At 36.2% G+C, this 18,910-nt stretch overlaps 1 protein-coding gene across 8 annotated transcripts in view; it reads right to left on the minus strand.

Moving 5' to 3' along the window:
- LOC101671308 (ATP-binding cassette sub-family C member 2-like) overlaps positions 1–18,910 on the minus strand; it is a 90,174-nt gene that overhangs the window by 17,364 nt on the left and 53,900 nt on the right. For all 8 annotated transcript variants that reach the window (XM_045088205.1, XM_045088206.1, XM_045088204.1 and 5 more), the window contains 4 exons: positions 17,705–17,780; positions 10,021–10,081; positions 9,345–9,564; positions 1,062–1,216 (listed from right to left, as the gene is read on the minus strand). In XM_045088205.1, the coding sequence (XP_044944140.1) occupies positions 1,062–1,216; positions 9,345–9,564; positions 10,021–10,081; positions 17,705–17,780 (512 nt within the window). The remainder of the gene's footprint in view (positions 1–1,061; positions 1,217–9,344; positions 9,565–10,020; positions 10,082–17,704; positions 17,781–18,910) is intronic.

Here is an 18,910-nt window from a genome sequence, read left to right on the forward strand (position 1 = left end):
TATACACACCAAAAATCTTGTACATATACACACAATATATTGGCATATTTTATGGTTGTGGGTCTGTACTATCTTATTCAGGAAACACTAGTGATATATGTCTACTGAGTGAGCACTTGAAATGTGGCTACTGCAAACTGAGAATGTGCCATAAATAATACAAATCAGTTTTTTTTTTAAAGGTTTTATTTATTTATTTGACAGACAGAGATCACAAGTAGGCAGAGAGGCAGGCAGAGAGAGAGAGAAAGGGAAGCAGGCTCCCTGTGGAGCAGAGAGCCCGATGCGGGGCTCGATCCCAGGACGCTGAGATCATGACCTGAGCCGAAGGCAGCGGCTTAACCCACTGAGCCACCCAGGCACCCCTACAAATCAGTTTTTGAAGACTGTGTAGAAATTAAGAATGTGAAATATTTAGTTAATAATTTTAAACAACTTTAAGCAAGTTTGAAATGTTTTGGACATTCTCTGTTAAAATATATTATTATAATTAATTATTTCCAGCTGTCTCTTTTTACTTATTTATTGCAACCATCAGAAAATTTAAAAATTACTTATGTGGCCTGCATTCTATTTCTTTTGGACAGTGTAATTTTAAGTGTTTGATAGAAAACGAGGAGGAAAACCCTGTAGGTAAGCAGAGACCCTCTGGGAAGCCCCACCACCACCCCCATTCACCATAAGTGAGTTGACAGTTTTCTTAAAAGCAGAATGCTTGAAATCCAGTTATCATCATATAGACTTCTATTTTCTTTACTTTCTCACCCCAAACCAGTGATTCTCAAGCTAAATATATGTAAGAACTGGAGTTGTAGGCAACAGAGCACATATGCTTTTTGGATCCTTTCAGCGATTTTCAGGAGTTATTTTGATTATTGTATGAGATGTGGTACTGCTGTACATCAGTAATAAATGTTCCAAGAATTAGAAATAACAAGGAAATATATACTACACATAACCCATATTTTCAGGATGATATATATTATAAATACTATTACAAGGTCCTAAATACGGGTCATCGTTTTTAGGTATGCTGTTCAATAAGGTGTGGCTTTACTGACCTTGGCGAAGCGGTTGATGATCTGGCCGATGGGATTGATTTCGAAAAACCTGAGCGGGAGGTGCAGCACATTATCTAGTAGTTGAGTATGCAAAGTTCGAGAGGCAGCCAGGGATCCTCTGGTGAGTATATAGGCTCCAGAGCAGACAAAGAAACCTAAACACAAAATGTTGCCAGGGGTAGGTTAACCTCTTAAAGGAATTTTGTACCTTAACTCTCAAAAAGTTGCTTATCATAGTATCTTTTAAATGGAAAACTCAAAGAGCAAACTTAATAATGTATAATTGTGGACCAAACCAAGTACAGATGTACAAAGCGCATTGATAATAAATATACACTCCGATGGGTTGCCATCTCACCAAAGAAAGTCTCTCCTTATTCACAGGCACAGATTCTAGAGAAATGCACAAAACATAACAGGACAACCAGGTTCACAGAATACTAGCAACCTATTAAATTTTGTGATGTCCTATGGGACAATATGGTATTCACTGGTGCTGCTAGCCAAATAATTATAGCTCTCTTAGCTTCTAGGTCCATGACAGAATTGTTCTTTCTAGCCTCCTTGTGATTTATGGGACCTTGTAAAGAGTTCTGAGCAAGCTGAAGGAAAAATAACACGTAATAACCGGTTACAGCAATTAATTGCTAATATTAGAACTGCTCAAGTTTACTAACTTTGTATAGTGCCTGCCAATATTTATAATGGTGGATGGATTACTTCTTCAACTTGGGTCCCAAGAATAAGGATAAACCTTTTATTATTAATTAATTAATTTATTTATTTATTTTGGTCTGTTAAACTACTGAGATTTGGTTGGTGGAAGGGCTGTTCTTGCAACAACTTGAAAAGGCAGACATATAAATAATAAACAAATAGCTGTATTGGAAGAGGTTGGAAATAGTCACCAGCATCTAGTGATTCTATAACAATGTAACTATTGTTACGTGCATTTGACAAGCTATGACGGGAAAAAGACAAGTTCATAAAAGAGCTATCCATGTGTGAGATGAAATGAAAGGAGAACAAGTTGTCAAATTGGAGAACTTGTAGGGCTGGAAGAAGACATGCTTTGTTACAGTGATTGGTCAAAGATGGGTATGTGTTAAGGGGGTAGGAGAAGAATAAATGAAACAAGATGGGATTGGGAGGGAGACCAACCATAAGTGACTCTTAATCTCACAAAACAAACTGAGGGTTGCTGGGGGGAGGGGGTTTGGGCGAAGGGGGTGGGGTTATGGACATTGGGGAGGGTATGTGCTATGGTGAGTGCTGTGAAGTGTGTAAAACTGGCGATTCACAGACCTGTACCCCTGGGGATAAAAATATATTATATGTTTATAAAAAATAAAATAAAATAATTAAAAAAACAAAGGAAAATATTGGTAGTTATGACATTTCTGTAGTTTTTTTCATCTTTAAATAAAAACGTGATTTTTTTTCCTCCTGTTATATAACTTAAAAAAAAAAAAGATGGATATGTGATTCAAATTGTTTCAAGAAGAGTAACTTCTGGATTTCTATGGAAGGAAGTTCTTTGAGAGAGAACATTTCCAACACCATGTGAAGCCTGATAATTAAGGCGATGCAGAGCTGATAAATAAAGAGTAGTGAACACTTCATCTGAGCACAGGGACAGAGTGCCTATATATAGACGCATGCCTGGACTTTTTAGTTTGGGAAGTCAGTAAGTTTCCATGTTACTTAAGCTAGTTTGCTCTGAATCATAGGGGATACACAATTGCTCCATTGTTTCCAATACAGAAAATTGCTAATAAAAATGGATTGCCAGTATGGTTCTCATTCCTTTGTTAAGTATGTGTAAAACAAAACAATGACAGTTGACCCCGACCATCTTAAATTATTTCAGCTAACTGTATTATATTTTAAATATCACATGCTGCTGTTAAATGATTTCTTAGCTTTAAATATTTTCTTTTTTTTTTCCTACTTCATGCTCCCCAAACTCCCTTTTTCCCTTTTCAATAACAGGTTGTCACCCTCTTTCCTCAAATAAACATTCAATATTTATATTGCCACCAAGCATACATTATGCATGAAGTTCACCACTCTTTTCCGTATTCTTAGTTTCCTATGCAACAAGCACTAATTTATTCCCAAACACTTCAACAGTCAGCGAATCTCTTCTGAATATATTCAAACTCATCAGATATTCTATTATTTCCTTCATCCTATGTAGCCCTCTTCTCTTAGCAACGTACACTACTCTCTGGGATCCCTCTTTCTTTCTCGAAACTGGAATGGTTGCAAGATCAGACCTATGCATTCTTCAGTTATGGGAAATGTTAAATATTATGAGTTTGATTATTTTCACTTGCATTTTCTGACTTATGTGAGTGTTGAACTTCCTGGATTATTCCTCTAATTTTCTTATTTATCACTTTTCATCTCTTTTTGATGTTATACATCTGGGATAATTTCTTCTAGTTTATCTTCTCACACTTGTACAATCCTTTTACATCCTTTAAATGTTTCAAGAATTTTTGGTCTAAGATTGAACTTATTTCATCACATTTTTGCACTTGCTTTGTGAATATAGTATTTTGAATCTCTGAAGACACCAATTTGACATTTTAAGTTTCTCTTTCAAATAAGATTATTTTACTTCTGGGCTCCATTGCTTTATTTGTTACCTCTTATTTATACTGTTGGTTTGATTAAAATGCAAGACCATCCATCATTGTCAGTGTCAACATATGAGATAAACATATGGTTAATTAACAGAGGTACCTGGTATGGCTTCCTTCTGCTATTGAACACTTTAATTTCCCCCAACATTGTTTCCCTCTAAATGGAAGGGATTGCTTCAAATTCCACTGGAGTGGGCAGATGTGACTCAGAAAGTCAGACTATTGGGATCCGGACATGGAGGCTGGAGCTTTTCCAAAAGCCATTTAAGGAGGATTTCTTTTATGTATGCCACACACACTAGGAATCCTAATTTCTTCTTTAGATATCAGCTTTCTAGTTTTCATTGAATTGCTGCAATGCCAGTTGGTGTGCACATGATGGTGGTGATGATTGCGGGAAGGACCAATGGGCCAGAAGAACAATGGTCTAGTGAATTATTTTAGTTCTTTCCATGCAACTTAATCCCACTCTTTACCTGTGACCATGAATTTAGTGTTTCTCTCCTGCTCAAATGAACATCTCCCTCTTGTGTTACAGCTTCTCCCCTATACATTTCTGGCTGCAGGTTCTTCTACCCTTGATTGACTATCAGTTTGATTGTTTATGTAGAAATTTATCACTCAGAAATCTTCTCAAGTCTTTCCTTTTATTCACTCTCATCTCATTGGAATTTTGTGAGGTAAGTAAAGTAGATGATCCAGTCACTCATCTTAAACTAGAAGCAGCTGTGTACTCATTAAACATTGTACTTTGAAAATAAGGTGCCTATATTGTTTACATTGAATTGGAGAAAGGAATTTCCTAACAATGAAGCATAAAAACATAATAGATTGGGGATGTTTAGAGTGCCCTAAAGATTCTAAGGGGAATAGCTGGGGCTTTGGAAAAAATGTGCAGAACTATTTCTTGTTTAGAAAGTGAGGTCAGAGTTTTACTACTGTTACAAAATATAACTCTAACATTGGACTGTGAATTCTAGTTTCTTTTAGAATATTGCTTTCTATATTATTCACAGTAGGTCTGTGGTATTAACAGGTGACAAACAATGTTGCTTATTCTTTAAAGCACTCCTGTCCTTTTTATTTTGTGACCTATGACAATGTAAATGAATAATAGCCTGCTTTTCATTGGACAAGATTCTGTAAGATGGAGCTGTGGTCTACTGAAAAAAAAACAGAAATTACACAATTTTTATTTCTTAGGCTTACCCACTTACAGAAAACTTATAATAGGATCTAATCAATAAGTCTTCAGAAAATGTTAAATTTTAATGCAAAAAAAATTTTTTAAATGAAAGAAAAATTAGGGAGGGTTCTTTTTCTTTAATTAATCTATTTGCTTATTTATTTTTTATTTATTTTTACCAACACGGGGCTTGAACTCATGATCAAAACCTGAGCTGAGATCAAGAGTTGGATGCTTAACTGACTGCCACCCAGGCACCCTGAGAAGATTCATATTTTGATAATTGAAGACCACTCTACATGAAAAGCCAATCAGAAAAAAATCCTTTGGTTAGACTGCATAATCTGTTGCCTCATTACAAAATATTTCCTATATCTACTGATAGCTAATTTTTTTCCCTTCTGATAGTTAATCAAAATAAGATAATCTCTTCAACAAATGGTGTTGGGAAAAAGGGACAGCAACATGAAGAAGAATGAAACCAGACCACTTTCTTATACTGTACACAAAAATAAATTCTAAATAGATTAAAGACCTAAACTTAAGACCTGAAGCCATAAAAATCCTAGAGGAGAACACAGGCAGTAACCTTTTTGACATCAACCATAGCAACTTCTTGCTATATATGTCTCCTGAGGCAAGGGAAACAAAAGCAAAAACAAACTATTGGGCTTTCTTCAAAATCAAAAGCCTCCTCACAGTGAAGGAAACAATCAACAAAATGAAAAGGCAACCTATGGAATGGGACACGATATTTGCAAGTGACATATCTAATAAAGGGTTAATATCCAAAACATATGAAGAACTTATAAAACTCAACACCCAAAAAACAAATAACCCAATTTAAAAATGGGAAGAAGAAACAAATAGATATTTTTTTTCAAAGAAGACAGATGGCCAAGAGACATATGAAAAGATACTCATCACTCATCATCAGGGAAATAAAACTCAAAACTACAATTAAGATATCATCTCAAGGGGCGCCTGGGTGGCCCAGTGGGTTAAGCCGCTGCCTTCTGCTCAGGTCATGATCCCAGGGTCCTGGGATGGAGCCCCACATCGGGCTCTCTGCTCAGCAGGGAGCCTGCTTCCCACCCCTCCCACCTGCCCCTCTGCCTACTTGTGATCTCTGTCAAATAAATAAATTTTTAAAAAAATCTTTAAAAAAATATCACCTCACACCTGTCAGAATGGTTAAAATCAACAATACTAGAAACAACAGGTGTTGGGAAGGATGTGGAGAAAAGGAATCCCCTTTCACTGTTGGTGGGAATCCAGTGTGGTACAGCCACTCTGGGAAACAACATGGACGTTCCTCAAAAAGTTAAAAACAGAACGACCCTATGATGGAGGAGTTGCATTAGTAAGTATTTACCCAAAGAATTCCAAAATACTAATTTGAAGGGATGTAAGCACCTTGCTGTTTATAGCACCATCACCTACAATAGCCAAATGTCCATCCACTGAAGAATGGATAAAGAAGTTGTGGTACACACACACACAGAAATAATAGCCATAAAAAAGAATGAAATCTTGCCATTTGCAATGACATGGATGGAGCTAGAGAGTATTATGCTAAGCAAAATAAGTCAGAGAAAGACAAATACCATATGATTTCTCTCATATGTGGAATTTAAGAACAAAACAGATGAATATAGAGAAAAAACAAAGAGAAACAGAAAACAGACTCATAACTGTAGAGAACAAAGTGGGAGTTACTGGAGGGGAGCTAGGTGGGGGGAATGGGCTAAATAAGTGATGGTGATTAAAGAGAGCACTTGTGATGAGCACTGGGTGTTGTACGTAAGTGATGAATCACTAAATTTTACACCTGAAACTAACGTCACACTATACATTAACAAAATGGAATTTAAATAAAAACTTGAAAAAGATAAAAAAAGATATATGGCAAATAAAAAAAATGTGTACCTTAAACCAATATTACACTGTATATTAACTAACTGGAATTTAAATAAAAAGTCTAAAAATTCTGATAAAAATACAAGACTTTTTACAGGTAAAATTGCGAACAGTAAACTTACATACCTTGGCTAGTGTAGGAAATGATATTTGCTCACTTACAATACTCTTCAAAGAATACTGAATTTCCCCTAAAGTTCTTACATGAGCTCTTGAACTGGTATGAGTTTTACACAGTTTCTTTTGCTGCTCAGAATTCCAGACTGCTGTATCTATTCTTTCCTCAATGAGCTGCAAACTGTAAGCCAATAATCTTGACTCTCACTGATTCAAAACCAAACACATTGTATCTTTCATAGTATAGATATTCCTTACATCCCATTTTAATAATCAAAAATATCTCTTTCCCCAATGAGTATTGTTAACAGAATGGCAAAATAAACATAACTCTGTCTCATGATATTTGCATACTTTTGATGGAGACCCTTCTAAGCAATACAATGGTCACACAATAAAGATAAGAAAGGAGAAGAGAAGCAAAGCCCTAAGTTTCATACTTTTTATTTTATCTTCATTTTTCATTTTCTTAACCAAATTCATGTATCTCTTTGTGTTTTCCCTTATGAATATCCTTAGATAGCATGACTTCCCCTTATTTTTTTTTTCTTGTTTGAATTCTCCTTGAATATCATTCCCCCTCAAGGTACCTTTCTTTCCTCTTATAAACACACACAAAATGTCTGTACTTAAAAATCTTCTGTTTATTTGTATTGTACTTTTGAATATCCTTTTTTTCTTTCAAATCACCTAACATCTTTGAAAAATAATACGTATCTACTCCTTAATTATCAATTGTTCAACTACCTACAATCTGTATTCTCTTCCTATCTCTTTCTTGGTGATGTATCCTTGACCACAATCCTGGGTCTTTCCTCAATTTTTTTTCTTCTTAATATTTCTGCAGTATTTCAGAATCACTGAGAACTCCTTTTCCTCCTTTCCTTTTTTTTTCTTCTTTTTTTTTTTTTTTTTTTTTTGGCTTTTGTTACATCACATTTTTCCCTTGGAAGGCACTGTGTCATCATTTAGAGTTTTCCAAAATATATTCTATGGAAAACAAGTTGCTCAAGAGATTAATGGACAACACACACAAAAAAACCATGTTTTCTATGGTTAAATGATTTGAGAAACATTGGGTTAGATAGAACTAAACAGGTCAGTTTGCTGAAGAATATCTCAAAACTTTTAGTAAAAGGAAAGAAAGATTTCAGATTCACAGAAAAATACAGTTCTCAGTTTTCCAGACCTACTGGAGTACAGAACCCTATACTTATGGAGCCTCTCTACTGCTTCATGTAAAAGTTTTCGGGAAATGTTAATTTAGTGGTTAAGAATAATTCGGGGAACTGGTACACATGGATTCAAATCCTTGTTCTGAAACTTTTTATCCACAGGACTTCATGCATAATATTCATTTTCTCTAGCGTTAAATAATACCTAACATTTACTGCACTCTTGCTATGTGCTCAGCACTTTTCTGTAAGCTCTATACGTATTAGCTGATTAATCATTAAAACAATATTTAGGTAGAAATTATCCACATTCTACAAATGGTAAAACTAAAAGTTTTAAGTAACATGCCCAAGCTTAAGGAGTCCCTCATTAGAATGTATGTTAAATGAATTGATAAATTAGTCTAGATCATATGAAATTACCATTTTTGTGCATCATAAAATTTCATGTATCTATCCTCTATAACTAAAATGCTTTGGGTTTCCAGCAACAGAGCAAGCCTTCATATTATTGTGCTTTTGTGTCTTTTTGCATTTTTGTGTTTGCATTTTGTGTGTTTATCTGTTGATCAGGAACTTACCTCTGCTCAAATTCTCTGAAGACAGTCCCCTAACTGGCTGTACATGCGCATTCCCCAAGTATCTATCATTCACCCTTGGAGCTCTTAATCCTCATTCATAGGGATCATAACTGCTCTGGGGCTCATTTGCTATCTCTATTAGAATAACTCAACATCTTGGAAGAACCACAGAGCTATAGAGTATTAGAAGTTGGAGGAAATGTAGAAATTATTGAATCTAAGCCCTCCATTTACAAATAAATGAAATCTGTTTCCCAAACTTCCAGATATGCATTTAAATTTGCCTACTAGGAGGAAAAAAAAAAAGGTAGAAAAATATATCTACAGTTTCTATTTAATGTGTCGAAAATTGGATTCATTGTTGAATTGAGTTGAAGTCAATTGAATTCCCTGTCCCACCTATTAAGATTTCCCCCTGGTTTCCTTATTTTTGTCTTCATCATTCCCCAGTTACTCAAAATGAACTTCAAAACCATGAATGAGGCACTCTTCTTAGCTTCAGATCACCCATTCTTACATATGTTTTCACTACAAGGTCTTCCTTCTTTCCTTCCAAATAGGTTTTATTTGAAATAAAATTATGCCATATGCTTGGATTTAAATAAATTAGGTCAGAAAGAGAAAAAAAGAAGCCCCTGGACTTATTTTTTTACCTTGCATTAGTCCCAATAATCCATAGATGTTAAGTTTATTGCTTCTTATTTGCTTCCATTCTGTGAACTCATTCATGTGTTTTGCTTCTTTTACCCAGGCGCTAAGCCATAGGTTCTGTGCAACACCCACCAAATTCTGCCCAAGGTAAGCAGCCACACTCAACCACACCCAGAGCCAGCCAAAGGCTTGGAGGTACTTCAGAATGATTGAGAACTTCACCTAAAGGCAAAATTAATATAAAATTAGGTTGCTATATTTAAAAGTCACACAAGGTAGATTTAAATCCTACATGACATTTCTTAAGCTTTGTGATCTTGCTCAAGTTACGAACTCCTCTAACTCCCAGATAACTCATCTTTAAATTGGAATTTTAACAGCAGTCACCTTATAAGTACATGTAAAGTGTCCAGCATAGTCCTGAGCACTTAAAAATGAAGCATGTTCAAATAATATTGGTAAATATCATTAGTAAACAAAATATAGATAGCTAAGTAACATGTAATCCTAATTAAACACCACTATCATAAACCAACAGTTCCATTTAATGTAATTTCTTCAAACTATTTTATAGCAACCCTCCTCAAATGAAAAATATATGATATTTATTAATAATGCATGTAATCTTTTATATTTGTGTGGTTAATAACAAATAATACTAGGAATTCTGGTGCTTACCCCACCAACAGGAATCTTTTCTTTTTTCATTGAGAACTGTTTTCCTTGATTCAATGAGGGCCTAATAAAGCAAGACAATGCATTTTGTAGTCTTCAGAGCAACCACTTTTTTAAAAGCTATACATTATCAACCATTTTACTGCATATTCTTCTGCCCCGATAACATTGTTCCTTTTCAAATGGAGATTGTTTACTCTCCGATATCCCATATATTTTAAAGTCAGAACATATAGTCTGATTTTTTACTGCTTCTTCTAGATAATTATCCTTGAGTCAATTCCCTAGGTTATTTAAGCTAATGCTACCCGACTGTACCATACTCTACGTCTTCTTCTCTACTTGCCTCCTAGTCCATCAAGATTATCATCAAGGGGCACCTGGCTAGCCCAGTCAGTAGAGCAGGCAACTCGATCTCAGAGTTGTGAGTTTGAGCTCCAAAGTGGGCACGGAGCCTACTGAATAAATAAATAAATAAATAAATAAATAAATAAATAAATATTTTTTAGAGATTTTATTTATTTATTTGACACAGAGAGAGAGAGAGATCACAAGTAGGCAGAGAGGCAGGCAGAGAGAGAGAGGATGAAACAGGCTCCCCGCTGAGCAGAGAGCCCGCCCAATGCGGGGCTCGATCCCAGGACCCTGAGATCATGACCTGAGCCGAAGGCAGAGGCTTTAACCCACTGAGCCATCCAGGCGCCCCAATAAATAAAATTTTTAGAAAAATTCTTTTTTTTTAGAAAAGGGGGTTCCTAGGTAGCTCAGTTCATTGAGCATCTAACTCTTGATTTTGGCTCAGTTCATGCTCTCAGGGCCAAGGACTTAAGCCCCACAGTGGGCTCTGTGCTCAGTGTAGAGTCTGCTTGTCCCTCTCCCTCTGTTCCTCCCCCAGCTCATGTACTCTTTCTTTCTCTTTCTAAAATAAATAAACAAGCAAATAAATAATAAGACTGGAATCAGGCTCATCATCCTACTTTGTTCTGCCACCCTCCTGGGTGATGTCACAGTTTACACAGACAGCTTATTAAACTCAATGTCTTTTCAATCTCATGACCTTCCTACTTCCGGGTCCTTCATCTGCATTCTGCTTTGACCATCAACTGTAAGGACTTCAAGCCATGAATACCAGGAGCTAACCCACCTCAGAAAACTCAACTTTAAAGTTTCAACCTCTGGCCATAACCCCTTCTATTTCTTTTTCTTTCTTTCTTTCTTTTTTTTTTAAGATTTTATTTACTTATTTGACAGAGAGAGAGATCACAAGTAGGCAGAGAGGCAGAGACAGAGAGAGAGAGGGGTAAGCAGGCTCCCAGCTGAGCAGAGAGCCCAATACGGGGCTCGATCCCAGGACCCTGGGATCATGACCCGAGCCCAACGCAGAGGCTTAACCCACTGAGCCACCCAGGCGCTCCACCCCTTCTATTTCTAAGTTGTACATTCAATAACTCTCACTACATTTGGGTTTAGTTCGTCTAGACTTCCAGCTTCTAAATCCTTGTTCTCAGATGATTGATGATTCTGGTTTCCAGATATTCCTGATTTTAGCACTGACTACCCAATATTCCAGGAAAATCTCAGTCCCAGGAAAACCTATTACCTCTTTCTTTTGCCTTCATTTCTGGCCTGTACTCCATGATTATAGTATTATCCAAACTACGGTAATATTCTGAACTCCCAGACTCTGCTTTCTTTCCATTAAAACTCCATGTTAGAACTCACATGTCAGTCTTCATCACACTTGCTTCAAAAAAAATCATGCAGCTCTGTGAATTGGTTCCACCATGAATTAGCGTCTTCCCTCTACCTGGGCTCTCAACAGTGCCTAGAAATTCTTGCATGAGTCTCAGAAGGTGCCCCACATCCTACTTGATGGAGAAAGCAAGGGCAGACAGGAAAGTCAGCCAACAAATCTCTACATTTATATGCATCTCTACATAGCCTTGTCTAACTCTCTTCTATAGAAAAAAAGGAAATTCTTTCCTCATATCTAAGAATAACCATATGATCTGAAGCCCATTCTGTCCCATTTCCTCAAAACACATTTATTAACTATAGTGTCTCTACACTGTCCTGTCAAGGAGTCACTTGATGGCGGTACTTGCTAGAAATACAGATTACAGGATTTCCCCCACTAGAAACTGCCTTTCAAACAAATGATCCAAGGGATTCTCATCTTAAGGCAAATCTAAGAAACCCTGAGTTGTTCCCAATTTTTCTAACCTTCATCTTCTCCTCCCTACACCGACTTTTCCCCATCACCCAACAGAGAAAAACACATTCTTCTCATCTTAAAACTAATACCATCACCACAAAAAAGATAACTACTCTCAACTCTGTGTCCCTAAGTCAGTTACTATCCAACTTCTTGCCTTCTTTTTAGAGCCAAACATTTTTCTGCTAAACAACTTTGTCTCCTTCCACTTTCTGGCTAGAAGTGTTTCCTTCAATGGTGTCCTGATGAAATGAGTAAAACACTTATTGTTATATCCAGGGGATACCTTAAAAAATATTTCACTTTAATTCTTCATGACATTTGAAAATCATTGACCACTCTCTTGTTAAAGGAATGTTCCCTTTAATTTCCCTACCACCGTGCATTTGTATTTTCTCACACCTCTCTGGCCCTCCGTGAGTTTCTCTTTAGGCTCCTTTCCCTGTCTTCTCTTTAATGTTTACATCTCCTCAGAATCAGTTCTAGTCATGACAGTGGATCCTTGAACAGCACAGGCTTGAACTGTGCAGGTCCACTTACAGGCAGAGTTTTTTCAATAAATATATATAGGGTACTGTAAATGTATTTTATTTCCTTTTTGATTTTCTTATTAAGATTCTCTTTCCTCTAGCTCACTTTACTGTAAGAATACCGTATATAATACATGTAACTTATAAAATACACGTTAATTGACTGCTATCAATAAGGCTTCGGGTCAACTACGGCTATTAGTAGCTAAGCTTCTGCAAAGTCAAAAGTTATACTCAGATTTCCAGCTACGTGGGGAATTGAAGCCTTAAACCCTCACACTGTTCAAGCACCAACTCTATTTCCTTTATATGCTCCACACTCTTCTGAGTAATCTCATTCACTCAGTTTCAGTGACCTCCTTCTTCGTGGGTGACTCTCAAATTGATTGTTCTAGCCCATACCTCTCCCTTGAGTTCCAGATCTATACAGTAAAATGCTTACCTCATTGCTTTGCTGTTTATCTCTATACCACCCTAAATTGAACCAGATATTTCCCTACCTCCTTTAAAGCTTTCTCTGGCTTTGTAAAGGGCCACAAACACTTCCTCTGTCTCAATCTTGGCGCCTTTCTAACCAATCACCAGGTATGTGTCAATTCCTCCAGAACTGTATTATTGGAAAAACATTTGGAAAATGCCTAACAGGATGAAGAAAAGTAATGCCAAAGGAGGAGGGAGAAAAAGATGATAGAGAATACTGCCGTAGTCTTTTCTCTACATGTGTAGTATCATAATACACATGTTCTAAAACCATTCTTTAACTTTTAAACAATTTTGTATATGGTCTCTGTAACCCAGCATGCAAAGAACTTAAAATATTATTCTATAACTGCATTATATTTTTCATTTTACTCTATTAAGATCCATTTAACAAATTCAGTAGTTATACTGGCTGTAGATTTTTCCCACTTTTTTGCTGTAATTGTCATTCTTTTTACACATCTCTCTCATCGTCCCTTGAAGGGACACAGGAGCATGTGGCATGCTAAGTTTCAAGTCATTTGATATACCTAGATCAAAGTGACCTCTGGAAATACTGAACTGAGTTTAACTTCCTCCATTTCTCCATGTTTTCCATTTTATTTACCAAAATAAGAAAGACTTCATTTGATCACTCCAGTGGCTCTTCCCTTTCTATCTCTGGCACTAGTGTCAAGAAACATTCTGTGGGAGGTTGCAATACATGGCCTTTGTAGAATCAGCTTCACCATCAGCAAAAGATACACTATTTAACAGACACTTTCATTGGAACAGTTCCTGGTATATGATTTGGGTTAATTACTGTCATCATCCTTCAAGCCCTTGGCATGGCTTCTGTTTGGATAAGCAAATTCAGCATTGGTGTCAAGCCAAAAAATTAATTCTTAATGTAGTTGGATATAAAACGCTATGAAACCCAACTGTTAAAAGGGAATTAAAGCATCCTAATTAGACACAACTAACAAAGACAAAGAATTTATTGGACACTATACAGGAGGGCATTGCTTTTGCAAACTATAATGTTATTGATTCCTTTTGCACAAAAATACTGCATTTGGTTCTGGAAACTTTGTAGTGAATAACAGGTTCCATCTGAATTTTAAAAGAGCAAATTATTTTATGCTAGTAGAGAAGTTTTAAAAATGAGTCTTGTGTTGTCCTTCAGAAACCCTCAGGAAAGTTGGCACAATACCCGTCTGCATATTTTTGTATAAAAGATATAAAATTAACATACTGAAACCATTATCCCTGAACTGAGCAAGCAGCTGCAAAGTATGGAATATGGATGGGAGGATTAAAGTGATTAAAAGAGTCTGACATGAAAGACAGAAGGGGGCAGTCTAAATACTGAGATCACAAGCCTGATTCACTTTATTCAAGGAAGACATTAATAAAAATTTAAAAAAATAAAGTAATTAATGTGTACCATGTAAATTTAAACCAGGAAGTGAGAAGTAAAATGTAGAAACAGTTCGTATTATTTTAGTCCCTATTATAGAACTGAACGAACGTGTCATAAAGTAATTTTAAGTCGTAAATTTCAGACATTTATTTAGTCCAACTGCCTTGTCACCCTTCTCCTATAGGCAGTTAGCCACTTTCCCCATGAAATACCTAACTTTCCCATGAAGAAGACTCACTGCATTCTATCTCTCAGTACATCCCATTGTAGAGCATCTCTAACATCCCACTGTAGAGAGTCTCTAACTGCCGTAAAGTTCCTGCCCATGTGTATCTTCCAGTCCCTTGTCTATCTTAATGCTGCACAAGATGGAAACAGGACAATTCCAAAAAATAGAAAGTTAGGTTAAAAATTCAGGAAAGTTTTCTAGATGTAATATTATCTTACCAAACAGGGAAGCAGATAAAAAAATGAAAGCTAGAATGAGAAGTAGCACAGAAAATAATAAACCAGAAAATACACAGAAGTAGCCAAACATGCACATATTTTGGAAAAAATAGGTCTCTGGTCTCTCAAACACAAGATAAAAAATGATTTAAATACTCTGGTGACAAATAAGAAAAGATGAGCATGGGGGAATTCATGGACTGCCAATCAACATTTTTATCTCAGTTATTAAAGAGTAAGCTTGAAGCTTGTTGTGTTGAGAAGAATGTAACATATTGGAATGGAGGCGATCTCCCCAGACTACTAATCATTGGAGAAGTAAGTTTCAGAATGCTGGCTTCAGTCTGAGCGTCCACAACTTAAGAAATGTTTAGAAATCAATTCTGTAAATAAATTTTTATAGGGATTGGGACTCCTCTTTCAAGCAGAAACTTCCCAAAAGTGATTCACAAAAACTTCAAGGGGTTCAATTTAGGTATTATGACTGACAATGATTTTATAAATAAGGACAACTGATTTATTATAGAGAGAAGAGTATGATTAAGTTAACAACAATACTTACTGATTTTTAAGTTTTAAGATTTTTAACAACTTACATATTGACGGCATGGTGAAACTATACACAACTGAAAATTCTCCTAATGATCAGACATATGTAGATCCTATAGCACATGAATTTCAAAGTCTGTTTCAATGCTTCTAGATTCACTTCTCTGGGGAATCCTTAAAAACTAACACTCATTTAAATGAAAGGCATTGTCATAATGTAAAAAAAAATAAAGTAGAATAAATAATGGATCAAAAGACCCTTGGGGCACCTGGGTGGCTCAGTGGGTTGAGCCGCTGCCTTAGGCTCAGGTCATGATCTCAGGGTCCTGGGATTGAGTCCCGCATTGGGCTCTGTGCTCAGCAGGGAGCCTGCTTCCCTCGCTCTCTCTCTGCCTGCCTCTCTCTCTGCCTGCTTGTGATCTCTGTCAAATAAATAAGTAAAATCTTTAAAAAAAAAAAAAAAAAAAGAAAAGACCCTTGAGTGTTCTTTCAGAATTCAGTTACTTATTCATCCGTTCAACAATTATTTGTTGAACATCAGCTTATATGTTATAATAACATAAAACACAGCTTTTTATTCAGTGTTTAGTTGAAACTTGTTATTTAGGTAGCAGTAAAGCAACGAACAAATGGACAAAAATTTAGGCTGCTATAAAGCTTAAAACTGGAAGTAAAAGATAAAATAAAAGGGAATAATTTTGCAGTATACTGAAAATTAATAAGAATTATAGGGGAAAAAAATAAGCCTGGAAGGAGTTGGGAAGTATTGTGATAAAATGGAGCAGCTAAAACAAGGAATTTTGGAACACTGAAAAGAAATAAAATAAAATAAAATAAAAAAGTAAAGAATAAAATAAATAATAATAAAAAACTAAAAAAAACAACAAAAAAAACAGAGTGGCCAAACCCAAAATCTTCATCGATAAGGTAATATTTGAGCAAAGACCTGCAAAAGGTGGGTGAGCAAGTCACCTGGTCTCTGGGAGAATGAGTTAGTTGATCTGTTGACTCAGCTGAATCTGATGCAGAGGCAAAACTCAAACCAGCAGCATCCACATCATCCACACATCTTTAGGAATATCCACTCTTTTCAAAATAAATAAATAAATTCGAAGTCCATTTTTTAATTCAAGGTCCAATCTACAAAATTCTGAGCCAATGGATCTCTAAATGCTTGCTTCTTTATAATCCACCCCAATTCTCCACTTTAGCAATTCTGGTGAGTGGCTGCTCCTTGTAATTCTGGCACCAACTTCGTAATCAGTGTATTCCTACTATTTCTTTTTTTTTCTTTCAGTCTCCCATTTGCAACGACTGGGGGGGATATTGAGGCAAGTAACGGATCAGGGTAATTTGTTTTAATTACTGTTCATTTTAATCACTTTTGAAAAAAATAAGTATAACAAAATACAATCGGGGTTCATGTTTTATTATTTTTACTTCTCTCACTTTCTTCCGTCTGCCTTTCATTTCTTCCCTCCCTCCTTGCCTGCATACCCCCCCCCCGACCCCCCACCCCCCCACCCCCCCACACACCCCCTCCCGCTTCCTCCCTCACTTCCTCCCTTCCTCCATCTTTCCTTCCTTTCTCTTGCTTCATTTAACAGATTCTCCGATTCCTACACCTAGTCCCTATTTCTAGGTCATATATCCTGGCCTGATAACTATACCAGTCCACTGCAGAATTCTCACGTCTAAAGCTTATTTTCACATTCACATCAGCAGTGGGTACAAATGTTACGAGTTGGGGATAGTACCCGCAGGCTCGCGCGCGTGCGCACACACACACACACACACACACACAAATTCTGCTGCTAGACTTTGTCTAGAAGTTAATGAGAGTCTAATGAGCATGTATTTCCCAAACTAAATCACATCCATCTCTCTTAAAACCTTAGGGGCATCCATCTAACTGAAAGTTTAAAATTTGGAGACCACTAAGTAAGTATATTTAGTAGCCATTGTAATGTGTAGATCCTTTATAAACGGAGCATTTTAAATGCTAAAAGGATTGTAATTAATTATTTGTAATCCCATTGAGCCTCTTATTATCCTAATACTCACCTATCATTTTGCTCCACGATTTGGTCTTTCAGTATAGTTCTGGAGTTGATTACACTGACTCGCTTTAAAGCATGAGCTGGAGAGGAAGATGGTGAGTGCTTTTATATACATATTGGCAAACAATGCATAAAATAAATGACGAATGATTAAATCAGTTGGGGAAATTTGGGAGTTCTGGGTCCACAGGTATACAGGGAGCCCTCTCATTTTTCCCATTATTTTCCCTTCACCTGAAGTATCTTCTCACATCTTCTAAAACTAAGACTTCATAATGAAAAAGCCTACAGAAATTCTTTTTTGGACATTAGAGAGGAGTGCTAACTTGTTTTGGACTTCCACAGAGGGGCCAGGTATTTGCCCAAGAGGAACCTGACTCTAGTCTTTAAAAGAAAAATGCAATTTAATGAAGCCTTATAGACAATTGTGATTATTTTGAAGATTACTACTGAAACACAATGGTAAATTCCCCAAATCTCTGTCATGTTCTTTCTAATGTCACAAATACTAATAACAAATTCCTATGTGGAAGATACTATAATTATCCCTTTATTCTAGAGATAAAAAGACTGAGGCACAGAGAAGTTAAGCAGGTCACCCAAACCAAGGTCTCACATCTAGAACTACAAGAGTGAGGTCAAGTTATTGCTTGTGAATTTGATGGGAAACACCTCAGAGCTTGGCTGAGTTTTGTCTTTTTTTCCTTACAGTAGAATACTTAAACTCCTTGAATTTCAGACTTCTCATCTTTAAAACAAAGGAACTGTTCTTGGGAATTTCTACAATCTCATATATGAATTCTGTTTTTTCTTATTTCTAGAAAATTCCATGTCTCACAGTATTCCATGTCTCACAGAATGAAAAGTTGATCTGGAGCTATTTCAGCTCCTCCTGCCTAAGGCATGTTTTCATTTCTATAGTTTATAATAATCATCTTAAAATTTATATATTTACAATTTATAGAGTGCTTTCACATACATAATTTTGAGTACCAAATGAGCTTATAAAATAAAGAATGTAGTTAAGCTTCTCCATATTTTGCAAGGGAAAAATAAAATGCAGGATAAGTGACTTGCCTGAAACCAACAGTCATTAAAGAGACGCAGTAAAAGGGAGAGAGACAAAGACAGAGCAAACAAGAGTGAGCGAAGACACACACTCCTTCCTGTCTCTTCACGCCAAGTTAATGTACTTGTTCTACATGTTTAA

The sequence above is a fragment of the Mustela putorius genome, unplaced genomic scaffold (assembly GCF_011764305.1).
Source record: "Mustela putorius furo isolate JIRA1106 unplaced genomic scaffold, ASM1176430v1.1 tig00003834_pilon_pilon_pilon, whole genome shotgun sequence".
Taxonomy (NCBI): domain Eukaryota; kingdom Metazoa; phylum Chordata; class Mammalia; order Carnivora; family Mustelidae; genus Mustela; species Mustela putorius.